Source organism: Terrapene carolina, unplaced genomic scaffold (assembly GCF_002925995.2).
Source record: "Terrapene carolina triunguis isolate 2854851 unplaced genomic scaffold, T_m_triunguis-2.0 Scaffold194, whole genome shotgun sequence".
Lineage (NCBI taxonomy): Eukaryota > Metazoa > Chordata > Testudines > Emydidae > Terrapene > Terrapene triunguis.
Genome location: NW_020664545.1, coordinates 12212097 through 12238185, shown reverse-complemented (window position 1 = coordinate 12238185; position 26089 = coordinate 12212097). Strand labels below are relative to the sequence as shown.

Here is a 26089-nt window from a genome sequence, read left to right as displayed (position 1 = left end):
CTATGTCCCCATCGACTCCCTATGGCAGAGAGGAAAGAAGTAGGACTTGACTTCCCTGTGTGAAAGGGCTGATATAACTGTCTTTTGCTTTCCATCCCTCTGGCTCTGGGCTCCCTCGCAGGCTATGGTAAGTCCTGCATTGTTTCTCGCCCCTGAGTTTCTTCCCTTGTCCTGTTTCTTGCAGAAAATATTCGGGGCTTTAATGTAAACTGCCGGGCTCATGAGCAGCTCCCACGGCAGAGAATTGTAGATTCTGGCCAGCCGGGGGCAGCGGGGAGGATCTGGAGGTCAAGTCAAGACCACCCCAAACTGTTTGAATGGGGATGAAAATTGAGGCCAACGCGGGCTGGTGAACTGGGTCCTGTCTGGCCACATGATGTGAGGGCCGCCTGAGCTGGGGGCGAGGCAGGTGTCTTACACCTGGCGTTGAGGAGCTTGCCTGTTGTCAGGGATGAGGGCTCTGGGCTTGAAGGGTTGTCCTGCTTTGGTAGCCACCATGTGACTAATCCTGAACCCACCTTTCCCTGCCCAAGCTTTGGCCCATACGCCTAAAGGGCTTGCGGCCTTGGCGTGCTAGTCATTTCATCCACCCCCTGCTGCAGCAGCGCCCAGGACCATGTCTGAATGCGTCCCACTGGCCTGCTGAGTCCTTTGGCCATCGGGCCCGGGAGGGACCCAGCACTGCTGGGGTATGTCCCTAGAGATGTTCTGGAGATGCTGCGGTTTCCACCACACTGAGGAGCTGGGCATCTTGCCTTGAGACCTTTGCTTTTAAAAGCCCCCCCGGCTGGGGGGCGGGGCTGGCTGTGACTCCTCCCCGCTGATACAGCTGTTTGATCCTGTTTCACTCCAACAGTCGCTGGTCCAGTCCAGGAAAGCCGGAATCACGTCAGCACTAGCATCAAGCACCTTAAACAACGAAGAGCTAGTAAGTGCTCCCGCTCGGCATCCCTGACTCTGCTGTCGCAGGCTCCAGACACCGAGCCTATCAGACGGCACAAGCAAAGCAGGGTCGGAGGGGTCATCCGTGGGACGGGACCCTGCCAAGGAAGAGACGGGTGCCGCAGGGAAGTGGGGCAGATGAGATTACTTGTTCCTGAGTCAGCGCTGAACCAGGGTGGTTACCAGGGGCTCTGTGACGTGAGAGGTGTCATCTCTCAGAGGGGAAAAAATAACCAGCCTGCTTGTGGCTGTTAAAGCTTTCCCAGCTGGGGTATGAACTGGGCTAATCCCGAGGAAGGTCATTGCATTCTGTCCACTTGCTCCGGTGTCCTTCATTGCCCATCCCGTTGCTGCGCGCTGTTAAGCAGCGGCTGTGTCCCACCCCAGAGCTGCCCGCATGTCAGTGGCAGGGGAAGGTCTGCATGCCCAGTACTGGAGGGATGGAGACCACTGTGTCTATAATCTTTCGCTGGCTGGGAGCAGCCCTGCCCCGCTCAGACAAGATCCTGGATGGTGTCAACTTTTTTTCCTTTCTCCTCCCACCCCATTTCTTTGCTTAGAAAAACCATGTTTACAAAAAGACCCTTCAAGCCTTAATCTACCCCATCTCCTCCACGACCCCCCACAACTTCGAGGTGTGGACCGCCACCACCCCCACGTACTGCTACGAGTGCGAGGGGCTGCTGTGGGGCATCGCCCGGCAGGGCATGCGCTGTACGGAGTGTGGGGTGAAGTGCCATGAGAAGTGCCAAGACCTGCTGAACGCAGACTGCCTACAGAGTAAGGGGGCGCAGCCTCTCTCTTCCTTTGGCTTCTGTGGGGGGTTGTCAAGAGACCCTAAGTGATTTAGGAGCACAAATCCTAAGCCTTCTGCATGCCTTCGATGTCTTACAGACCCCCATGCAGGGGGCCAGAGGGTGGCGGGGGGTCTTACGTACCCCTGTTAACTCTTTAATGCCAGCACGGAATGAATGCTTGGGAGGGGACCACCCCATGCGAGTGCTCCCCAAAGGCAGTCTGTCCCAGAATCTCCCCTCTCAATCGCCCCCAGGAGCGGCCGAGAAGAGCTCCAAGCACGGGGCGGAGGACCGGACCCAGAACATCATCATGGTGCTGAAGGACCGCATGAAGATCCGGGAGCGGAACAAGCCCGAGATCTTCGAGCTGATCCAAGAGATCTTCGCCGTCTCGAAAGCCACCCACACCCAGCAGATGAAGGCCGTGAAGCAGAGCGTGCTGGATGGCACCTCCAAGTGGTCAGCCAAGATCAGCATCACAGGTAGGGGCAGGGCCAGGCCGACGTGCCCTGCCAGCTCTGGGCACGCACCCCTGAGCGAACACTGATAGAGGGGGAGGGGAGTAGAACCCGCGCCCCCTGGAGATCTCTGGAGATCCCCATCCCACCGTGATGGCGTTGGAGCTGGCACCGGTCAGCACCACATCATGGGGACCCCATGCCACCCTCTGAACTCCAGGCCAGGCACTCTCAGCTCTATTGCTGCAGGGCTTACCGCTCCTAGCATGCTGTGCGTTGCCTTGATCCACTCGAAATTGGCTAAGGACAGAGCATTGCATGCTGGGACCTGAAGCCTGCATGGGCGGCAGCTCCCTGTTAATGAGGCTCTCGACTCCCAGGGCTCTGTGTGCAGATCTCTGGAGCCCAGCTTCGTCCCCTGCTGTGGATCTCGCAGCAGGCTAGGTCAGGTCCCTCGTGCATCGAGGGGTAGATATTCTTCTGCTGTCGTTAGCCCATTGCGGAGACTGTGCCAGGTGCAAGCAGCTGAGAGGAAATTAACCGGGCGCTTTCCTCCCTTTGGGAGCCCAGGAAACACACGTCTCCAGCACGGGCTTTTGGCAAAAGGAAGCGAATTCCCATTAGAACCTGCATCAATCCGGCTGGATGCCTGGATCCAACCCTTGCAATGGATTCCAAGCCAAGTCGGGCTCCTCTTTCGAGCTCTGGCTGATTTGAAAATCGCTTGTTGCCCGGTTGTTCTGTATCTGCCATTGATTCCTGTTTTTATCTGTTCTCTCTGTTGTGTGTGTATTGTGTCTCTGTGGGGCTGGCTGATGCGTGGTGCCGTGTGTGTGCATATAAACATTTGTGCCTCTGTGCGCATGGGGTGTGTGTTGTGTTATAGTTGTCTGTGCCCAGGGCCTGCAGGCAAAGGATAAGACAGGCTCCAGTGACCCGTATGTTACTGTCCAGGTTGGAAAGACGAAAAAAAGGACTAAAACGATCTATGGAAATCTAAACCCGGTCTGGGAGGAGAATTTCCATTTGTAAGTTACATCCTACTCCCTGCCCCACCTCTCTAGTCCCCAGGGCTGCCTGGCGCGTGGGGCCGCGTGTTCCTTCTTCTCAGTCACCCAGGCCTGCAGCTTGATTTGCGTTCACACTGCACAATGACAGGACTTGGACCAAGTCACAGCGGGTTTTGGGCTCTGTCCCAAACCCCGTCCTCGGACCTGGGCCCAGAGCGCTTGCTGACCTGAGTCAAACTGATTTGTGTGCGGCCCGAAGGGGGGCGTGGGCTGAAATCAGAGTCAGAGCAGGGGGGTTAGTGTGCTGTGTAGACATACCGACTCCTGGTGTGCACTGGGCTCACTATATCTGGGATGGATTTTCTCCGGGGGTCAGTTGCTTCTGGTTGTTTCCAAGCCCTGGTCAGGAATTTGGAGGGGACAGCCTCTCCCCCAGGACATTACAGCACTGGAGGCATTGGCCGGCCTGTGGCTTTAGGTCCTGTGGCTTCATGCCACCTGAATGCTTCATCTTCCCACCCTTCCTGCAGGAGACCCTCGTGTCACCTGAGCTTTGTGCTAGCGCTCTCTGCCGGACGCCCAAGGAGGCTGAATTCCAGCTCTCCTGGCTCAGGATTGAAGTTGGACGGTTCACCCCTATATAGAAAGCCTGCACAAGGTCCACGCACCACTTAAGTCCTACTTAAGCCCGGTGCATGGGCCTTGTGGGAATTAAAAAGTGCGTCAGCACGCCAGCACTGTCTGTCCACGGTGGGGAATTGCAGGCTCAGGGGATGCTGGTCTGGGGGCAGCTACCCACCCCCACCACTCCCAGGAGCCTTTTGCGATAGGACTGCAAGGGTGTGAGGGAGCTCCCAGTTGAATGGCTGGGTTTTGCTGGGGGATGGGAGGGGGGTTCTTTGCTAGGAATGCCCCCTTCCTGGAGGCTAACCTGGTTCATGTCATTGCTCTGGGAATTTCTCTGTCCTCCCCCCACCCCAGCGAATGCCATAACTCCTCCGATCGGATCAAGGTGCGGGTCTGGGACGAGGACGACGATATCAAGTCCCGCGTCAAGCAGCGCTTTAAGAGAGAATCCGACGACTTTCTGGGCCAGACGATCATAGAGGTCCGGACACTGAGCGGGGAGATGGATGTCTGGTACAACCTAGGTAATCCCCTGTCCCCGGCACAGTCAATATACAACTCTAGGGCCCGCTCCAGCCCCCGCGGCAGTCAGTGACCCGCTCCCGTTGACTCCACTGGCTGTGACTCTGTGGTATGTAGCGATTTCCGTGCAAACAAGGTTGAAAAGCTTTTTAGAGTGTTGTCGCTATTTATCATGTACACGGCCGGTGTGTCATTGTATTGTATTTATTTGTTACTGCATCATTGGACAGAGGCCACAGGGCTGGCAGGGACCTCCTGGGCCCCGGAGTCCAGTCCCTGCTAGCGCAGGCAGCTCCTGCTGATAATCCTGCTCCATCCTCACCCCAGCTAGGTCGTTCTTCCCCAAAGCTCCTCTGGGGAAGCTGCTCCAGAGCCTCTCTCCTCTGACGGTTAGAGACCTGCGTCTCCTTCCCAGCCTGCGTTTGTCCCTGGGCGGATTCATCCCTGTTTGTTCTTGTGCCAGCGCTGTCCTTTCGTTTCTCTCCCTCCCTGGCGTCCCCCGCACCCCCACCTATGTATCGAAAGCAATCAGATCCCCTCCCGGCCTTTATTCTGCCGGGCTATACAAGGCAGGTTCTCGTCTCCTCTCGTGAGGCAGGCCCTGCGTTCCCCTGATCACCTTAGGAGCCCTTCTCAGCACCTGCTCCATCCTTCTTCAACTGGATGCAGGAGTCCAGACAAGATGAAATCCATTGTTGTTTGTGTTCTACTACCACCTACAGGCACTGTACGTACACATAGCAGGAGAGAGTCCTCACCCCGGAGAGCTACAGCTGAATAGACCCGGGGAATAGCATTAGCCCCTTTTACAAACAGGAGCTGAGACCAGTGATTTGCCCAAAACCCCCAGGTCATAGCTGGGAATTGAACCTAGCCTGCCTATGTGCCAGGCCCGGGCAGTACCCCCATCACGGAGTGTGGGGGGAGACCAGTGGAGTGTGGGGGGAGACCAGGCCCTGCACCCCCGGTTTCCTGCGATTCACCATGACTTAGCCAGCCAGTAAAGCAGAAGGTTTATTTAGATGACAGGAACACAGTCCAAGACAGGTCTTGCAGGTACAGACAACAGGACCCCCTCAGTTTGGTCCATCTAGGGGCCCCAGGGACACCACAGCCCCATGGGGGGGGGGGTCAGAGCCCCATCTGGGCTCCCCTCTCTTTCACCAGCCAGCTCCAAAACTCAAACTCCCTCCAGCATCTCCCACTCAGCCTCCCCCTGGCTCCTCCCCCAGCCTTTGTCCAGTTTCCCAGGCAGAGGTGTCACCTGGCTCCAACCCCCTTCCTGGTTCTCACGTTACATGCTCAGGTATCTTCCCTCAAGGCCAGTCTCCCATCCCCCAATGCAGACCGTCCAAGCCAAACTCCCCTGCCACCTTCCCCGGCCAACACTCCCCACTCAGCATTTAAAGACCACATTAAGAACAGTCCCAGTTTGTCACATCCCCCAAGCCAGCATTTCCCACTGCCTTTTGCTGTTGTAAAGGGCCGTCAATGAGCTAATGCTTCCTCTGCTTCCTGCTCTCCTGTCGTCAGACAAGCGGACGGACAAGTCGGCCGTGTCCGGAGCCATCCGGCTGCACATCAGCGTGGAGATCAAGGGAGAGGAGAAGGTGGCACCGTACCACGTGCAATACACCTGCCTGCACGAGGTGAGCCGTGCCCCAGGGCCTCGCTGCTCCCACCCCGCCCTGCTGCCTTTTAGTGTCAGAATGCTGGTTTTAAAATGTCTTAAAGTTTCAAGTGAATTTGAAGGGCCTGGTCTGGGAGCCCCAGAGAGCGAAGGGCTCCCGTCCTTGCCAGAGCGGGCACAGCAGGGGCACTGATTCTGCCGCACACTGCCCCATGCCAGCGTGCCTCACCCGGGACTCGGAGGGACCGTGTAGGGAGCTCAGTCTCCAGGGCTAGTGGACCTGTCTTCCCAGGGCGTCTGTTTATATCGCCCCCCGCCCCTGGATCTGAGTCTCCACCGCAGCACCAGGTGCACCGGTGCCAATCAGGCAGTGTTCTTGCAGTCACTTTCCCTGGTGCAGATGCTTACCAGGGCGCCAGAGAACTGAGCTCTCCATTCGCCGCGTCCGCTCAGCGGTGCTGGGCCTCTGATACACACAGCAGTGTTATAATTCCTCCCCAGACCCACTCGCACTGATTCTCCAGTTGAAGCCTTTCCAAGCAGTGACCCTGAGGGTTCTCTTCTGTCCCGTGCCTTAGAACCTCTTCCACTTCGTGACGGACATACAGAACAACGGGGTGGTGAAGATCCCCGAGGCCAAGGGGGACGACGCCTGGAAGGTGTACTTCGACGAGACGGCCCAGGAGATAGTGGACGAGTTCGCCATGAGATACGGGGTGGAGTCCATCTACCAGGCCATGACGTGCGTCTCTCCCGTTTGCTCCCTGTTTGTTTGAAGGGGTTAAATTAACACAGGGCAAAGGGTAAAGATACAGGGCCAGATCCTCGGCTGGTGTCACCAGGAGCAACTCCCTTGAAGTCAATGAGTGAAGTTGATTGACACCAGCTGAGTCCTGCCCTGTGCCGTGGGAGGGGAGAAAGGCGTAGAACGTCTCTCTCTGTGGGGGCCTGGGATTCCCCGTCTCCAAGAGCCCCTCATACTGATGTCCACTTCAGGGGTGCAGAGTGTTTGGTTAGTCCAAGCCCAGGGTGCGGATGCGGGAGCGAGTTCAGCCGTTCAGACAGACACATGGAGCCTGCAGCGTCCCCCCTCGGGCTGGCTGCTACGGAGTCACCCAATGGGCAGGGGAGAGGCGCACGCCGCCTTCGAGCATCAGATTGGTTCTGGTTTGAAGAGAAAGGTGCAGGGCTCAGTCTGCTCCCAAACATACGCACTGCACACACACGCCCTACACATACTGCACACGTACGCCCTACACACACTGCACACAGCCTACGCACTCTGCACACACACTGCACACGCACGCCCTACACACATTGCACACGCACGCCCTACACACATTGCACACGCACTGCAATGCACGCCCTACACGCACTGCAATGCACGCCCTACACGCACTGCACACACACGCCCTACTCACACTGCGCACACACTGCGCACGTACTACACACAGAGCACACTCTTCACACATTCACACACCCTGCACACGCACACACTACACATATTGCACACACACACACTGCACATGCCCACGTGCACACCTTTCACATACACACATCCTGCATGCACACACACACACCTTGCACACCCTTCACACACCACCCCACAATCTAAACCACCCCCTACATACACCCATTCTACAAGCCACCCGCCATGCATACATAAACAAACAGATGAACACACTCTGTGCGCTATCCCCTTCTGACACACTTGCTTCACAACCCACACTGCGCACAGGCACACACACAGCAGCCCCTTCTGACATACAGGGCCCATGGTCTACAAAGCACACCCGCCACATGGCACGTACACATCCTACATCCCACGGCCTTCCCCCCCCACTGCACCCTGCTCTCACACCCAGACCACACCAGACCCGTCGTGCAGCACGTCCCATAACTGCAGCATCCCGGCCCTCACGCACGGCCCCGGACTCTGAAGGCCTTGCAGCCTGTCATCTCTTCTCTTTCAGTCACTTTGCCTGCCTGTCCTCCAAATACATGTGTCCCGGAGTGCCGGCCGTGATGAGCACCCTTCTCGCCAACATCAACGCATACTATGCCCACACCACTGCCTCCACCAACGTGTCTGCCTCAGACCGCTTTGCTGCTTCCAATTTTGGGGTAAGTCCTATGGTGCGTAGAACTCTCCTTCCTATTTCTCTCCTCTCGGCACCCGTTGGGAGGGGAGCGGAGTAGAAGGAGCCATGCAAAAACATCACCACCAAAGGGCAAGTGCTCCCCGCTTGATCGCCACTTTGAAAACCCTCCAGTTTTTCTTGGCAAATTTGCGACTGTTTCACCTAAAAGGGTAAAACTTTGCTTTTAAAAAAGCACTGGATGTTTTGAGTGAAATCTGGCCCATTTTTGACCACTGGTGGAAATCGCAATGAAATCATATATAAAAACTCACCCTTTTGATATCAAAAAACCTCCCCACCCACCAGCAGAAAGCAAATCTTTGCAGGCAGGCAGTTGCCCAAAGAGAAATCCCGAACGCTTTCACCAAAATCCATTGTGACTTTTGCACGGCCCTGGTAGTTCTTGGTGAAACCTGAATTGAGAGCAAACTCTATAGAACCCCCGACTCCCCGCTGCCCATCTGGTCTGGACAAACCTCGGAGAGATTTGCATTTTGGCCCTGATCCTGCAAAGACCGTGGCATGTGTTTGACTGTACTCACGTTGACCAGCCCAGGAGAGTTCAGGGGAATACTCACATGTGTAAAGGAAAGTATGTGCATAAGTGTTGGCAGGACTGGGACATGGGACTGGAAGCTAAAAGCAGGAAAGTTTCTAAAGGTGACAGATTAACAGGTTAAAGGTTAGTTAGTTAGTTACCAAGTATCAGGGGGTAGCCGTGTTAGTCTGTATCCACACAAACAACGAGGAGTCCGGTGGCACCTTAAAGACTAACAGATTTTTAGGGCATTATAATTATAATATAATATATATAATAATAATATATTTATAATAAATCTGTTAGTCTTTAAGGTGCCACCGGACTCCTCATTGTTTTAGTTAGTTAGTTGAGTTAAAAATGATGGTCCCGTTCTTGATCTCTGTTCACCCAGTGCAATTCTGGAATAACCCCATAAAAGTCCCCACTAGCAAAGCCCTTCCCCCCACAGAGAGACCTTGCAAACAGCACTGGGGCAGCATCCCAGCAGGAAACCAGCCTGGCAGACCGTGTCCGTGCTGAGCGTTCTGGCTGTGGAAGCAGGCTCAGTCCCTTTCCCAGCCTGGCTGCCGGCCAGTGGAACGTTTACTTACGATTATTAGTTATTGTCACGGACTCACAGATCGTGCCCACTCTTGGCCCCGTGCGGTCCGTGGAGGGGGTGCCCCTTTCAGTGAGACAGCCCTTCGCGGGGGTCCGCTCTCTCTCGGGGTCAGGCCCCTCCACCTCCTGGAGCCGCACCTCTCTGAGCCTTAGTACGTCTGTCTCTCGCCGTGGGCCCCCTCAGGGAGTCCACTCGCTCTGGACCGCCCGGGCCTCCACCCCCGAAGGGGTTGATGCTACCCTGTTCTCTAGACCGGAGTGACTCTCAGCCAGCGTAAAACAGGAGGATTTATTGAGAGTTGAACACAGCACAGGAAACTCTCAGGGCCTCAGGCCTGGCCTCCCTCAGCCCAGCACATCCCAGTCTCTCTGCATCCAGGTGGGCTCTGCCTGCTCCCCCTCTCCAGCCCAGAGCCCCCCTGCTCCCAGCTGGGCCTCTGAGATCCCTGGCCCCAGGCCCCACCTCTGTCCATTGTCTTCTCTCCAGGTAAACAGGGCCGTAAACTGGGGCCTCCTCTCCTGCTTCTGTCCTCTGGCTGGAACCGGCTGGTTAGGTCACTGGGTCCTCACTCTGCAGCCCATTGTCCGCCCACTGGCCAGAACCGGCTGCGACTCCTCAGCTGGGTCTCCGGGTCGGGGTCTCAGGTCACCGGTCGCTGGGGTGTCCATCCTCCAGGCCATTGGCTGGGGTCCCAAGTTCCCTCTCCGGTCCTCTGCAAAACACACTCCCTCTCCCCTCACCTCGTTAAACCAGTAACCCCCAGGGACACTGAGTCCTACCCCCTCCGCATGCAAACCATTGAAACCCCACCAAAAACAAGGAAAAACCAAGGAAATCCCCCACTTCGTCACAGTTATTAATATTCATTATTTAGTGAGTGCTGATGGGGCACAAGCCCAAGGCCTCAGCCTGAACGCCCTGACTTAGGGCTCTCCCTCCTGTGGTGTAAACCCAAAGTGACTCCAGGAAACTCAGTGGAGTTACTCTAGATTTACAGCCGTGTAAATGAGACCAGATTTCAGCCATTTGGGTTAATTCTGGCAAAGTTCCCGTTGTCCTCACTGAGCAAGGACTTCGGGCCCTTTTAAGGTGGCATCATAGAACTCGAAGGGACCTCGAGAGGTCATCTAGTCCAGTCCCCTGCACTCATGGCAGGGCTCAATATTATCTAGACCATTCCTGACAAGTGTTTGTCTAACCTGCTCTTAAAAATCCCCAATGATGGAGATTCCACAACCTCCCTTATTCCAGTGTTTAACCACCCTGACAGTTAGGAAGTTTTTCCTAATGTCCAACCTAAATCTCCTTTGCTGCAATTTAATCCCATTGCTTCTTGTCCTATCCTCAGAGGTTAAGAAGAACCATTTTTCTCCCTCCTCCTTGTAACACCCTTTTATGTACTTGAAAACTGTTATCATGTCCCCTCTCAGTCTTCTCTTCTCCAGACTAAACAAACCCAGTTTTTTCCATCTCCCCTCCCAGGTCATGTTTTCTAGACCTTTCGTCATTTTTGTCGCTCTTCTCTGGACTTTCTCCAGTTTGTCCACATCCTTCCTGAAATGTGGCGCCCATTTTATAGGCCAGTTTACAGTTATGTACCAGCGAATCCAGCTCGTAGTAGAGGAGAGCACAGGCTCCCCTGCATTGGATCTCAAGGGGCTTCTCGACTGAAGCTGCTGGACTCAGAGCCTGTGGTTCTCTCTGGCTCTCCAGCTTCCATCCCAGCATCACCAGACAGGGGCTGCTGACAACCCGGCTAGGATTAAGCTGCTCACTGCACTACAGTTTGCTCCTGAGTTTACGTTTGTTTCTGAACCTTCCTGCTAAGTGTAACAGAGAGATGGTAGCTAGCGTCAGTAAACGCGCTCCCCTCACCCAGCACGGTTCTGCTGACACACACACCCCCGCCCGCAGGGGGTAGCTGCCAAGGGACAGAGGGGGGCGGTCTGGAAACGGCTGAGCCGGGGAGGTGGGGAAATGGGCTTTGGTCGCCGTTCTCCCGTTTACCTGGCGTGTCTCTGCAGAAAGAACGTTTCGTCAAGCTGCTGGACCAGCTGCACAACTCGCTCCGGATTGACCTGTCCATGTACCGGGTAAGGGGAACCGGCCCCACACGGGGTGGGGGACGGGGACGAATGCCGGCAGCCTTTGAAACGGGCTTCAGAGCTGCTCCCTGGTCACCTGCAGCCGAGTCCCTTGTGCGAGGAGTCTCCTGCCACCAGGCTAGAGCCTGTCCAGGGCTCAAGCTGGTCCAGTGGATGAGGTGCTGGAGGGGGATTCAGGAAACTGGATTCTAGGCCCGGTGTCTGCTACTGACCTTGGCTGAGTCATTCTGTGCCTCAGTTTCCCCAGCTATGGGAGCAGCGCTGCTCAGCTCGGAGAGCTGTGGATGTAACTGGGAGGTTTGCCGCTGGTTTCAGTGGGGGCAGGATTGGTATTGATCAGACCACCCGTTAGCTCTGAAACTTCAACCAGGGGACCCCCTGCTTGCTCTCCTAGCCGTCATGTGGCCCTCTAATCTTCTCTCTTTCCTGGCAGAACAACTTCCCTGCCAGCAGCCCGGAGAGGCTGCAGGATCTCAAGTCGACGGTGGATCTGTTAACTAGCATCACCTTCTTCCGAATGAAGGTAACGCCCAGTGCCTGCTGGCTGGTTCCCTCTCAGAGGGAGAGATCCCCCAGCTCCCAAAGGAGCAGCCACTTGGCCTGGGATCCCTCTGCTTCCAGAATGCAGCTGAGGAGCTGTGCCGCATATTAATTAGCTTAATTAATTGCCCATCCTGTGTACTGAAATCCAACGCGAGCCACCATGGAGTTCAGTGGTAATAACAGCGCTTCTGTCGAATGGCATCTAGAGATCCTGGAAGTGACGGCAGTCCCATGCCAGGGCTCCGCCTTGCCGGCTCCGAAGGGGTGGGATTTCTCCCCCCGGGGGGCGTCCTGCTCCAGGCAGGCAGCCCAGGGCTGGCACTAGGGACATGGGCACTGACCGAGGCTCCTTGTGTGACTCGGGCGGCCTGTGATGCATCCCATGGCAGCTTCCCGAGTGACACCTGCTGTCTGGCGTCCCTCCCCTGGCAGCCAAGAGCCAACGCCTGGCACTGCCTGAGCTCCCGGCGACGTGGGTTTTCTTTTCCAGGCAGCGAGGCCGTCTCGGGAGGCGGCCGTGGCAAAGCGTGACCCTGTCTCCCTTCCCCATCCCACAGGTGCAGGAGCTGCAGAGCCCGCCCCGGGCCAGCCAGGTGGTGAAGGACTGCGTGAAAGCCTGCCTCAACTCCACCTACGAGTACATCTTCAACAACTGTCACGAGCTGTACAGCCGCGAGTACCAGACCGACCCGGTACGTGGGGCAGGGGGCGGAGCCCCGCCTGGCCGCCCTCCCCGCCGCGGGGCAGGCAGGGCCTTTTGGGGGGCGGGGGGCGCACTCGGGCGCTTCCAGATCAGCCTTTGCCCGGGGCAGAGCCTCTCAGCTGCTGGGTAGCGAGAATCTCAGCTCCTAGTTCCCTGTTGCGGCAGCTTTCCTGGGAGCTGTCCCCACTTCCCGGAACCGGCTTCCTCCCGCTGGACCAGGCTCCGCCGGCTGGCTCTTGGGTGGGGACTCGGCCCAGAGGAGCTGTCCACCCTTTCCTGATTGGGATGGGGACATGGCCCATCACAGGCTGGCAGGACTGGACCCAGAGCGAGCGCCGTTCAGCATGGGGCCCCCACTGCTCGCCCAGCTTTTCTGCTCCCCCCTTCATTCTACATCCCTTTCCCTTCCCCATTCCTCCCTTCTCTTTGATCCTCCCTTTGGATCGCTCTTTCTTTCTTCCTTTCTCACACCCAGGAGCCCTATAGTGAACCCTACCCTCCCTATCCCTGTCTCCATTGAAGCTAAGCACTTTCCCCGTTCGTTTGGATCCAGAGCTAGCGTCTGACTCGGGGGCCCACACGCTGGGGAGCTCTGCAGCCCCCCTTGGCTCGGTGGAGCGTCACCCCATTTAAGGATCAGGCGAGGCACGGGACAGGAGGCTCCAGGAATGCCTGTTGGCCGGCTGGGATCACCTCTCCCAGAAAAGCCCCGTACGGGGCCCGAGTCTCCAGGTTTCCCATATGGGACCAGGGGGAGGTGTGCAGAGATGTGCACCTCCGGGCAGCCTGACCCTAGACTGGACCCCAGCCTGGTTCTGTGCCTGGGTCAGAGCAGCCCTGTCCTGGTCCCCAGAGGATGGGCTGGAAAGGAGCTAGCAGGTCACAGCCATCGCTGATTTCCAAGCCAAAGGAAAATCTCAGCGTCTGGAAGCCAAACCGAGGTTGTGCCCCATGGGACAGCAATCCCTGCATTCCCACACGCGATTAACCCGAGACTTTCCTCCCCTTGTCTTTGGGCTTTTCCCAGACAAAGAAAGGCGAGGTCCCCCCCGAGGAGCAGGGGCCCAGCATCAAGAACCTGGATTTCTGGTCCAAACTCATCACGCTGATTGTTTCGATTATTGAAGAGGATAAGAACTCCTATACGCCCTGCCTGAACCAGTGAGTACCGGCCTGGGGACGGTCACCGCCAGGGAGTGTCAGTAAAACGGATCTGAGCTGGTTCACAGACACCGTGCTGAGAGCATCAATGCATGAGCCATGGGGATTCTGCACTAGCCTGGGGGGAGACCTCCATGGGCAGCTCTGGGCTTGTCCCTCGCTTGGGATTCCTGTCACCTGCCCGTCTCCTGCCTGGTGGGAGCTGAGTGGAGAAGCGTGGAGCCTCCTGGGAAAAGCCCTGGGTGGCCCATGTGTGTGCGGCTGTTCCTGGGTCTGCACTGTGCCGTGGGGGCACCGGGGAGACCGTCCCTCTCGGTCGGAAGCCGTTGGTTTGGGGATTTATTCTGTAGCTGTTGGAGTCATCCATTTTTCCTCCCTTCCTGCCAGGTTCCCCCAGGAGCTGAACGTGGGTAAGATCAGCGCCGAGGTGATGTGGAACCTCTTTGCTCAGGACATGAAATATGCAATGGAAGGTGAGTCTCTCCTGGGCTACATCTTGTCGCTCCTCTGCCTCCTGCTGGCAGGTGACGGGGGATCAGCCTCCGTTTCACCGAACCAAAGCCTCGGCAACCCCCAACTCCACCGCGGTCCCCGTGCTGCGGATCCGTGCGGCCGCCGCCGTGGGGACGGGACGCGGCGCGTTCCCCTGCTCTCCGAACTAACGGAGAGTCTCTGCTAACAGCACCGTCCCAGGACGCCAGCGGAGCCGCTCCGGATGCACCCAGCAAAGGGCAGCGCTGCACGTACACACTCCGCTAACGCACGACAAGACCCACCAGAGAAAGGGGCGTTGGGAAGAAGCGGCATCCACCATGATGCTGGCTGCGGGGCCGGGGTGGAGAATGGTCCCAGCCTCTTCCCGGGGGAAACGCAGCCGTGTTTCCCTCCCTGCGCTGGTTGCAATGATTTCAGTTTGGAAAATAGTAACATTAACCCACTGCTCAGAGTGGGTCAAGCCCCCGTCCCCGGCTCCTCTCCTGCGTGGAGACCTGTGCATCAGGCAAACACCAGGGCAGCCAGTCACTGGCTAGCTAAAGTGCCTTAGCCTTTAGGGAGTCCAAGTCATCTAGTCCAACCCCCTGCTCAAAGCAGGACCAACCCCAACTAAATCATCCCAGGCAGGGCTGTGTCAAGCCGGGCCTTAAAAACCTCCAAGGAAGGAGATTCCACCACCTCCCTAGGTAACCCATTCCAGTGCTTCACCACCCTCCTAGTGAAATAGTGTTTCCTAATATCCAACCTAGACCTCCCCCACTGCAACTTGAGACCATTGCTCCTTGTTCTGTCATCTGCCACCACTGAGAACAGCCGAGCTCCATCCTCTTTGGATCCCCCCTTCAGGTAGTTGAAGGCTGCTATCAAATCCCCCCTCACTCTTCTCTTCTGCAGAGTAAATAACCCCAGTTCCCTCAGCCTCTCCTCATAAGTCATGTGCTCCAGACCCCTAATCATTTTTATTGCCCTCCTCTGGATTCTTTCCAATTTTTCCAAATCCTTCTTGTAGTGTGGGGCCCAAAACTGGACACAGTACTCCAGATGAGGCCTCACCAATGTTGAATAGAGGGGAATGGTCATGTCCCTCGATCTGCTGGCAATGCCCCTACTTATACAGCCCAAAATGCCATTAGCCGCCTTGGCAACAAGGGCATACTGTCAACTCACTCTGCCCTCTTCCGTCCAGTGATCCTACCAAACCCACGGCTGAACCTCAGAACAGCTTCAGAAAGGCACCAGGCTCGATTTAAAGACCCCGAGAGCTGATGATGGTAGCTGGGGAAGCTGCTCCTTCCTGTTAAGAATTTGCCCCTTGTTTCCAGTCTGTGTTTTCCTAGCCTCATCCTCCAGCCATCGGGCTTCATTAGGCTCGGGCCTTTATCCACTAGCTGAAAGGGCCCCTGCGGTCAGATCTCTTTCCCCAGTTAGGTGCTTGGCCCACGTCCTCGCTCCTACCATCCAGTCACTTCAGTGGAAATACCTTGGCGGATCTGGGCCTTATAGACCATGATCATAAATACAGCAGAGCTGCCAGACTGGGGCAGACCATGGGCCATCTTGTCCAGTATCCTGTCTCCCACAGTGGCCTGTACCAGAGCTTTCAGGGGAGTGTACAGAGTAGGGCAGTTGGAATGATCTACCCCTGTCTTCCCCTCTCGGCTTCTGGCAGTCAGAGGTTTGGGGTCGCCCCGAGCATGGGGTTGCGTCCCTGACCATCTTGGCTAATAGTCATTGATGGATCTATCCTCCAGGAACTTACCCAGTTCTGTTTTGAGCCCAGTCATACTTTTGGCCTTCACAACGTCCCCTGGCAATGAGTTCCACAGGTTAATCGTGCACTGTGTGAAAAGGTACCTCCCTCTTGTTTATACGAAACCCACTGCCTACTAATGTCCTCAGGCAACCCCTGGTTTTTGTATTGTGCGAAAGGTAAACACACTTCCCTAGTCACTTTCTCTGCACCATTCATGATTTCGTAGCCCTGTCATATCCCCCCCCTCAGGCCTCTCTTCTCTCAGCTGCGCAGTCCTCACTGCACTGTGGCCTCTTCCCCTTCCCCCAATGCGCCGGGCAGGTGGTGAGCCCCTCCCATCTCTCGCTGGGCAGTGACTCCCCCGCCCCTGCTCACAGGCTGGGGGCAGCTGTTCTAGCCCCTCCAGGAGCACAGCGCTGGGTCGAACTCCACCCTGGGAAGGAACCGTGGTGGCCGGAGTGAGTCTGTGGCTCCCTGCCGGCCTGTTGGCCAATGGCCGCTCTCCGCTGTGCCCAGGCTAGCAGCCTGTGGGGCAAGGGTATTTCCAGCCTAGGAGTGCCCCCACCCCCCGAGTCCCTAGCACAGCTCCCGCTGCACTGAGCCCCCTGACCTCCCTCCCTCCGGGCACCGAGCCTGGCCCGCACCTCTCGGGATGGGTCCTGGGGAGCTTAGCCTGCGCCAGAGCTTTGGGATTCAGCCTGAGGGCGGATGAGTAGCGGGAGGGGGGGTGACCCCCATGACCTCCCTCTCTCCCCTCCCCTGCAGAGCATGACAAGCATCGCCTGTGTAAAAGTGCTGACTACATGAACCTGCACTTCAAAGTGAAATGGCTTTATAACGAGTATGTGACCGAGCTCCCTGCCTTCAAGAGCCGTGTCCCCGAATACCCCGCGTAAGTCCTGGCGCTGCGGGGGGCCGGCCGGCTAGCGGGAGGGGGCTGACAGGGCCGGGTCAGGGGCCGGGGACTCCCGAACGACCCCTTTTAGTTAAAAGCAGGAGGAAGAGTCCAAGGAGCCGGGCGCGAGCCGGGCGCACCCCCGGCTCAGAGCTGGTGCCCTTCACACTAGCAGCTGCTCTTCGGCCTGGCCAAGTCTCAGGGACTCATAAAGAAACTCACAGGGGTGTAAGACAGAACATTGGTTGCAACAGTGTGTGCCGTGTGTTCCCAGGCACTGGGAGCGCGGTGCAGTCGGGGGCTGGTTCTCTGCTGCCCAGCCTCTCCTGCGGCCATTTACGCTCGGCTCTGCTGCATTTCCACACCCCCGGGTGCAAACCCCAGCCCAGGGTGCCAGGCGGGGGCGACTCAGGCCTCTGCAGCGCCACTCAGCACTCGGGGGGGGAGGCAGTTGGATTGAGGCATTGGGCAAGGCGCACATCTAGGGTGACCCACACGTCCTCTTTTCACTTTGGGAAATACGGTCACCCCACGCACGTCTAACACTGGGTGTCCTCTCCCCTTGCAGTCAGTGGGTTGGGAGAGGAAGGAGGGAGGAGCAGGATCTTACCACCCTGTGCCTCTGTCATACCGACCTCCTCCTCCCTTCTGCTCTTCACCCCTCCATTTGCTCGCTCCCCTTCCCTTCCTCGCCCTCCTTCCTCCTCACTAAGGGTCCGGCTGTGCTCGGAGCTGGAGCTGGAATTAGCTCGAGGCGACATGCCTGCGCTACGTGGATCGCAGGAGCGGTGGGAAGGGCTGGCCCCCCAAACACACATCTAGCATCGCGGGTGGGTCACCCTGGGGCTGAGCAGGCACCGGAAGCGTTTATTGCCTTGTGCTTGGCAAGTCCAGAGCCGGCCGGTTTCTGGGCTGCTGCCGTGTGTTCCCGGAGCTCTTTCAGCCTTTCCGACTCTGCTCCGGGTGTTACCGAGTCCCAGCAGGCTCCCTCCCATCAACGGGAAATGCAGGGCCCGAGGGATCAATCGCTGTAATTAAACATCGGGCTTGCATCCCATTCTCCTGCCTGCTCTGGTGGGTTTGTGATCTGCAGCTCAGACGGGAGGGGAGACAGAAAACCAACACCCACCTCCTCTGGGATCCTGGGGACTGGCTTCCCCTCTGGCACCCACTCCCAGCCGGGCTCTGAACGAGGCTCTCTTAGTTATCCGCTTGATAAGGCTCCGCCGGAGTGCTCAGGGGGACAGTCAGGGAGCTTCATGCTCCGGTTGATCTCCCAGTGGGTCAGTGCTACGCTAGTATTTCACTCCAGCAGCGAAAGGCTTGATGTCCTCAGCACGTGGGTTCCTTAGTGCTCCGGGGGCCTGGAAGACAGACAAAACTCCACACACCGGGGCCAGGACTTGTCCTTCCCTAGGCGACCGCGGCACTGAGTGGCCAGCCCGGCTGCTGTCTGTTTCCCGCTGACGGGGCTTGCGGGCAGGGGTTAAGAGTGTCTTCCAAGCCCAGGTGCCTGTTCAGAGGGGGCAGGGGAGCGCCTGGCCCCAGAAGCTGCCTCCCAAGGGAGCTGGGGCTCCCACCTCTGTAGCAGAGCCGAGGTGTGTCTCAGTGCGCTTTGGGAAGGGACCGAGGCCAGGCGCCAGGTGTGCTTCAGGAGATGGATTCTGATTTCTGATTTTGACCCCGTGCAAGGAGTACCAGGCAGCAGCGCTAGGCCCACGCAGGGTTCTGTGGGCAGAGCGGGGTGAGCAGGCCCAGGGTCGAATGCGGGAGGCCGGATTGTCAGAGGTGCTGAATCGGAGTGACGGGACACGGGCTGGATTCCCCTCTCATTGTCCCCGGTGTAAATCAGGAGCAGCTCCAGAGACGCCACTGGGCACAACTGTCTTTCTGCCCACGTGAGCGCAGTGGAGCTGCCCCGCGTTATCCCGGGGAGGGCAGACCTGGGCTCAGTGGGATCATGGATGGAAGAGGAGAAGCCGGCCCGATGGATTGGAAGCCAGTGGAGTAAATGGATAACAGAGGGCAGACGCTGGCTGGGAACCCCTCTGCCGTGTGGTCTGTGTGGGCCAGATGCCGAGTGCAGACCACATAGCGCATCAAACCGACCTCTTTCCCCTTCCCTCTCGTGGGCTTGTTGGAGTGTTATTCCAAACAGCAGGGACGTGAGCCCCTCTCCCGCTGCCCCATCTCCCTGTCTCTTTCTCTTCCAGCTGGTTTGAGCCTTTTGTTATCCAGTGGCTGGATGAAAACGAGGAGGTGTCCCGGGATTTCCTGCATGGAGCGCTGGAGCGGGACAAGAAGGACGGGGTAGGGTGTAGAGCCGAAAAGTGACCCGGAGGGACGTCCGCCACCCGGGGGGGTGGGCTCGAGTCTAGCCCAGGCCCTGAGTCGCCATTCTAGGAGCCTGGTTCTCCCCTCCCGCGAGTGTAGGGCACTGGGGTTTCCCTCAGGGGGAGTGAGCAGAGCGTCCAGCCCTCCAAATGTAGCTGTCTGTCAGGACAGTCCTTGCAGGCTGGGACTCCACCTCCCTGTGGGAACGAGGTGGGGCACACGTGTATGTCAGTACCTGAGCTGCCTTAGAAACAGCCATATTCACCCACCGGCACCAGAGTACCTTTGCCCCGTGGGGTGGGAAACCAGCCAACCTACCCCCACTGGTGCCATGGAACGGGCACAGGCACCTTGGCAAAGCCAGTGACAGCTGGAGATGGAAACTTCAAGAGAACTGACCGAGGCCATCCCCCAGAACAGGAGTCGGACCAGGCCATGCGTTGTTAGAGACCAGTTAATCCCCACCCCTGGCTGTTTTTCATTGGAGATATATCTATCTCCGGAAGGGATCCTGAAAGGTCATCAAGTCCAGCCCCCTGCCTTCACTAGCAGGACCGGGTACTGATTTTTGCCCCAGATCCCTAAGTGGCCCTCTCAAGGATTGAACTCACAACCTCGAGTTTAGCAGGCCAATGCTCAAACCACTGAGCTATCCCTCCCACCCTGAATGCATTTCTGGGTCCCTGCCGGGCCAGGCCGGGCAGTGCTGGACATGCTGCAGGAGGGGCTCTCTCCCGGTTATTTCTGATCCTCCAACTGGAACCAGGCAGCAGCAGGCACATGGCCAGGAGCCTGGTAGCATCAGTGTGCAGGGCCAGGCCATTTGGAGGAAGCCAAGCTTGGCAGCCGGATTTATGAAGAGAGAAGCCTTGATCTGAATAGGGAACTGGGAATAGGGATCCCTGGGTTCTATTTCCAACTTTGCTCCTGACACCTGTGTGACCTTGGGCCAGTCACAGCCCTGCTCTGTGCCTCGGTTTCCCCATCTATACAATGGGATACTCACCTGCCTTCGCAAAATGCTTTGAGATGCTCAGATGAAGGCAGAACGTAAAGGCAGCGCAGCAGCTGCGTCTGTGACACATCACCCAGGCCCTGGGCTCTAGCTCTGAGCCCAGAAAATAACCTGTTCTTTCCTATGCTCTGCTCCCCCCTGTCTCCTGCCCCAGTTCCAGCAAACCTCTGAGCACGCTCTCTTCTCCTGCTCCGTGGTGGATGTCTTCTCCCAGCTGAACCAGAGCTTTGAGATCATCAAGAAGCTGGAGTGCCCCGACCCGCAGATCGTCGGGCACTACATGCGGAGGTTTGCCAAGGTAAGGAGGGGCCAGGGGACACGCTGGGTCCAACCTTGTGTTTACACTGCTGTGATCCCCACCCCGGAATGCCAATGGTCCCAGCTTAAACAGAGCCAGGCCTCAGCTGGAGCAGCATCTGCACCCGTTCAATCGGCCGGGCGCCGACATGCCAGTACCAGAGCCGTGCACCTGGGTCTGCAGTGCCCCTGAGGGTGGAGAAGGCGTAGGACCGGGCTGTATTGTAACTAAAGGGGATTCTTTGTTGAGGCTGCTGGACCCAGGCAAACCCTGCGGTTACCCCGGGCTCGCTAGCTCCTGGATGAATTAAACGCTGCAGGCTTGAGACTCCTGGGACTCACAGTGGGTAAATCGGGGTCACTCCACTGACTTCCACGGAGTGACACCAGCCTGGAAGGGAGCGGAGCGCTGCGTCGCCCGCCCCATGTCAGCACATCGCCTCGCCCCAGCTGGACCAAAGAGCTGTGCAATGTGCTCCTGTCCCAGGGCCCCTCCGTGTGCCATGTGCCAGCCATGGAAACCTGAAGCGCTGGTGCTGGGGAGGAACGGCAGCTCTAGGACGTGCCTCCTGCCCACACCTATCTCCAGCGCCTCCTCCTGGGCAGTGTGGGGGCAGGGAATGGGATTTTATGGGGTTAATTCAGGTTTTGTATAACAGAAAGTTGTGGGGTGCCAAGAGTGGGAATGGGGGGGGGGGGGTGGCAGCATCCCCATTGACATGCCCCCCACCCCGACAGTCACACCTATGCACAGCACTGACACACAACAGGGGCCGTTTTGTTCCCTGGAGTTCAGTTTGCAGCTTCGTCGGCCCAGAGCGATCCTCAGGCAGTTTATTTCAGACCAAATCTGGATTTCACAGTCTCGTTCCTTTCCTTTTCTCTTGCCTTGCCTTCCTTTGCCGCTTCCGGCTCTCCCCGCTCGCTCGCTCTGTTCTGCCCCCGGCCCGGCCTGGCCTCTCCTGCCTGCAGACCATCAGCAACGTGCTGCTGCAGTACGCCGAGATCATCTCCAAGGATTTCGCTTTGTACTGCTCCAAGGAGAAGGAGAAAGTGGTGACGTATCCCCTCCTCCTCCCTTGCTCTCTTGCCTTCCGATTGGCGGGGCCACTCTCTGCCGCGGTGTCGCCATGCCACCGATGCCACCAGACCCCCCGGAAGCAATTAGCGCCCGTCTCCTCTGCACCCTCCCTCTCCTCTCTGTTCTCTGGTAGCTGCCTTGAAAGGCCCCGTCTCTGCTATTTGCAGGATGCTCTGGGGCACCCGTTCCCAGGAGTGATTCTGCCAGGCTGGCTCCGAATCCCTGGGACACTTTGGATCCACATGGGGTTCTGAACTTGGCAGCCTGTCTCTCCAGTGGGCAGAACCAAAGCCCATCCTATCCAAACCCCGCCAGAGTCTGGGGAGTTCTGGATCTGCCCCAGCTGCTGGGTGGGCACAGCCAGGCCCACGGTACACACTGACGCATGCTTACCCACCCATCCAACCCCCCCACAAGTCACGTTTCATGCCCATGCACGGGCGTACAAAGGCGTCGCGGGGCAGCCCCATTCCTCACCCATGAGACACGCTCCCTTTAATCCCGCAAAGAGGTCTCTAGATATGTGGGGGGCCATTTCTCCTACTGGCACTGGTGTAAAGCAGGAGTCCATTGAGTTCCGTGATGTAAAGCTGGGGTAAATGAGAGTGGAGTCAGACCCTGGGGGTCAGAGTGCTCTGCCGTACCAGGGTGACTCTGGAGTCACTCCATGGACTCGGATGGAACTGGCAGACCCGCCCCCAGCTCAGAGCGGGCTCTGGGGCTTTGAAGGGACCGCTGTCAGGCCAGCTGGGTGGTAGCTCGATCCCACCTGCACACTCTAGGGGAGTTCGCATCCTCGCACCAGCAGGCCAAATTCACCCCGTGGCGTAACTCCATCGGCTTCGCTAGAGTCCTGCACGGGGGGGATTTGGCCCAGTGTCTAAAATGTCAGGCTGTTGGCTAGACCAATGGGTGGAACAGTGACCCTGCCCCCCGGCCAGCGAGCCCCTGGGGTTTCCATGCAGGGCCAGAGAGCTGGGAGATCCAGCCCTGGGTGCCTTGCTCTCATGACCGGGGAGCACCGGGCCTCTCCTGGGTGTGTCACAAGGCGAGCCAGTGCAGCTGGGGAGCTGGATGAAGGTGGGATGCGGAGTTTGGGGGCTCCTGTGACTGGAGATGGAGCTGCTGGCTCAGGCCGGAGCCCCTCCCCTCCTCCCTCCCATCAAGTCACATGGGCTGAGAAACCTCTTCTGGAAAACGCTCCCACGCTGACCGCTCCACCTCCTCACCCCCCTGGGACAGGATTCCCGAGCCATGCCCCCCAACAGCGCTGGGAATTGGGAGATCCCCATCTGCCCCCTGCTCTGCGGCCGACTCCAGCTCTTGCTCCGAAGTTTGGAGGCCTTCTGCTGGGCCCCTAAATCCTGCAGCGAGGTCTCCAGGTGCTGAGCACGCCAACCCCCAGTGAAATCAATGAGCACTGAGGGGGCTCAGTGTCTCTGGCATATGGCCACTTAGCCAGGTGGCTAATGTGGCTATAGATCCCTCGGGGGGGCAGCCGAGCAGTGACCTCTCTACCCCGCATCTCTAACGTGAGCTAAGGAGCCGGGGCAGGTCCCCACCCGCCTGGGCAGTGAGATCACCCGGGCTCAGGCATGCAGACACGGGCCCGAGGGTTCATAGTTAACGCTAGCCCAAGTGTTGGCTGGGGGGTGGATGATGAATCTTCAGGGCTTCAGCCAGGCTCTAACTACTAGAGACCCGGAGATCAGATGTGGGGCAGCCTACCCCACCATGCCTGCTGGCCACTATCAGAGACAGGACCCGGGGAGCTGGGCCTTGGGTCTGAGCAGGTCTGGCCGTTGCTGTGTTCCCCACTGCTGTGATCGCAGCCAGTAGGGTGTAAGCGTCCCCCACTAACCACCTCTCCGTCTGGTCCCCCTCTAGCCCTGTATCCTGATGAACAACATCCAGCAGCTCCGTGTCCAGTTGGAGAAGATGTTTGAAGCCATGGGGGGGAAGGAGGTTTGTACCGGGACGCCCTGCTCTCTCCTGCGGCTGGGCCCCTGGAGGGGGTATGCCCCGAAGTTTAAAGGCCCCATAGTGAGGCTCCGCAGTGGTACGTCCCAGTCTGGTGGGATCCCCCACCCCCAGCGGGGTGCCGCTGGCCCCCAGGTCATGGCAATGCAGTGGCCCCCGTCTCCTGGCCCCTGGGCAGGAGTACCGTCTTGCCGTGCTGTGAGCGACCCAACACACCGCCAGCAATCCATGGCCAGCTTCTGTCCTCGCCCGGCTTTCGCGCCAGCTTCCACCCGAGCCGGACTCGGTCCTTGCTGCCCAGTGCATTCTGGGAGTATTCTGGGGACCATGGGCTCCCGTGGCCTGCGCAGCCCCCGAGTGTCACACGCTGCCCGCAGAGGGGCAGTCCGTCTGTTAACCAGGCACGTCCCCCCTTGCAGCTGGACGCCGAGGCCAGCGACATCCTGAAGGAGCTGCAGGTGAAACTCAACAACGTCCTGGATGAGCTCAGCAGAGTTTTTGCCACCAGGTACGCTGGGCAGAGGGGACCGGGGGCTGCCGGGGAGAGGGCCTGGCGGGAGGGGTATAAATCTTTGGGTACAAAGCACAGGCTCAGGTTCTGCTCCTGTTCGGAAGGAGGCTCCGTGTGTGGTGATTCTGGGGCTGAGCCCCGAGGGTCACGGTTGGGTTTGGGGCTGCAGGAGTGGGGGGGAGCCTGAGGGCTGGGGGTCCCTGGAGCCTGTGGCTGTGGAGAGGGCCGGGGAATGGGGTGGGAGGGAGGCGCTGGAGCAGGGTGTTCCTGGCGAGGGGCTCCCCGCCCTGCTCACGGAGCCGCCTGCGCCCTGTGGCGCCCAGTTTCCAACCGCACATTGAGGACTGCGTGAAGCAGATGGGCGACATCCTGAGCCAGGTGAAGGGCACCGGGAACGTCCCCGCCAGCGCCTGCAGCAGCGTCGCTCAGGACGCCGACAACGTCCTTCAGCCCATCATGGACCTTCTGGACAGCAAGTGAGTGCAGGGGGCTTGGGGGGCACAGTGGGGGGGGCTGGGGCTGGGAAGGGTACGTGGGGTGGGGAGGGCACAGCATGGCTGGGGGACACTGTGGGGTGGGAGAATGAGGAGGGCACTGTGGGGGGCAGGGCACTGCAGGGGAAGGTCCTGTGCCCTGTGATCAGCGGGGTGACTAGGCCGCTCTGCCCAGAGGCCTGCACAGGACCACGCGTGGCGCTCAGTGGGCAGTGTCTCCAGTGCTCCGTGGCTACCCCTGGCCAGGGGTGCTCCGCTGGGCCCAGTGGTGGCTCTCATGAGCGACTGGGTCCCTCCCTGCACCCCAAGCCCTGTGCCCACCCAGTCCCTGCTGTCCCCAGGGCACAGCCTCTCTCTGCCCCTGGGCATGTCCCCCTGCTCTTCCCCGTCACCTCCCCGTGTGCCCCGAGGGGAGCCCCCCGCCCCCTGGGGCGCTCTGCAGACAGCCGCGGGCCGGGTGTTCCTTTCATCCCCATGACCTCAGACTGGCAAAAGGCCGAGCCCATGTCGGGTGCTGCTTTTGCTCCCTGGGTAGCACAGAGCCCTGCCCAGAGGCTGGGGACACAGGGGTTCGGGCGGCTGGCGTCCCTGCACAGGCTGGGACAGGGCTAGGGTGGGCCCTCGGCCGCCACGGGAGGGAAGGAGCCACCAGTGCAAAGCACAGGAGTCAGACGTGGCCGGCAGCTGGCAGGGGGGAGCAGGGCCCGGAGCACCAGGACCAGCCCACGCAGGCTGAGGGTGTTGGAGTTGTGGGGGGGGGGGTCTGTGGGGGGAGGCCTGGGTTTGGGGGGGGGTGTAGCGATGTTTAAGGACTGTGTGTGTGTAGGAATGTGTAGATGCATTTTGTGTGTGTGTGTGTGTGTGTGTGTGTGTGTGTAGGGGCATGGTGTGTGTGTGAATGTGTGTAGCAATGTGTAGGGGCTTTGTGTGTGTGTGTGTGTGTGTGTATAATGATGTGTAAGTGCATTTTGTGGGGGGGGCTGCCTGTGTGTGTGTGTGTGTGTGTGTGTGTCTGTGTGTAGCGATGTTTAAGGACTTTGTGTGTGTGTGTGTGTGTGTAGGGGCTGTGTGTGTGTGTGTGTGTGTGTGTGTGTGTGTAGCGATGTTTAGGGACTTTGTTGGGGGGGTGCTGTGTGTGTGTGTGTAGGGGCTGTGTGTGTGTGAACATAAGAACAGCCGTACCGGGTCAGACCAAAGGTCCATCTAGCCCAGTATCCTGTCTACCGACAGTGGCCAATGCCAGGTGCCCCAGAGGGAGTGGACCTAACAGGCAGTGATCAAGTGATCTCTCTCCTGCCATCCATCTCCATCCTCTGACAAACAGAGGCTAGGGACACCATTCCTTACCCATCCTGGTTAATAGCCATTAATGGACTTAACCACCATGAATTTATCCAGTTCTCTTTTAAACGCTGTTATAGTCCTAGCCTTCACAACCTCCTCAGGTAAGGAG

General features: G+C 58.4%; 1 protein-coding gene across 1 annotated transcript in view; it reads left to right on the top strand.

Annotated features, from left to right (window-relative positions):
• Positions 1–26089, top strand: part of UNC13A (unc-13 homolog A) — an 82079-nt gene that overhangs the window by 31749 nt on the left and 24241 nt on the right. The window contains exons 15-35 of the mRNA XM_026655082.1: positions 122–127; positions 857–928; positions 1503–1722; positions 1994–2221; positions 3084–3225; positions 4189–4358; positions 5890–6005; positions 6565–6728; positions 7960–8110; positions 11294–11362; positions 11808–11897; positions 12475–12609; positions 13648–13781; positions 14169–14254; positions 16795–16921; positions 19138–19234; positions 20428–20571; positions 21543–21626; positions 23539–23616; positions 24051–24139; positions 24466–24618. Coding sequence (XP_026510867.1) covers positions 122–127; positions 857–928; positions 1503–1722; positions 1994–2221; positions 3084–3225; positions 4189–4358; positions 5890–6005; positions 6565–6728; positions 7960–8110; positions 11294–11362; positions 11808–11897; positions 12475–12609; positions 13648–13781; positions 14169–14254; positions 16795–16921; positions 19138–19234; positions 20428–20571; positions 21543–21626; positions 23539–23616; positions 24051–24139; positions 24466–24618 — 2555 coding nt within the window. The remainder of the gene's footprint in view (positions 1–121; positions 128–856; positions 929–1502; positions 1723–1993; positions 2222–3083; positions 3226–4188; positions 4359–5889; positions 6006–6564; positions 6729–7959; positions 8111–11293; positions 11363–11807; positions 11898–12474; positions 12610–13647; positions 13782–14168; positions 14255–16794; positions 16922–19137; positions 19235–20427; positions 20572–21542; positions 21627–23538; positions 23617–24050; positions 24140–24465; positions 24619–26089) is intronic.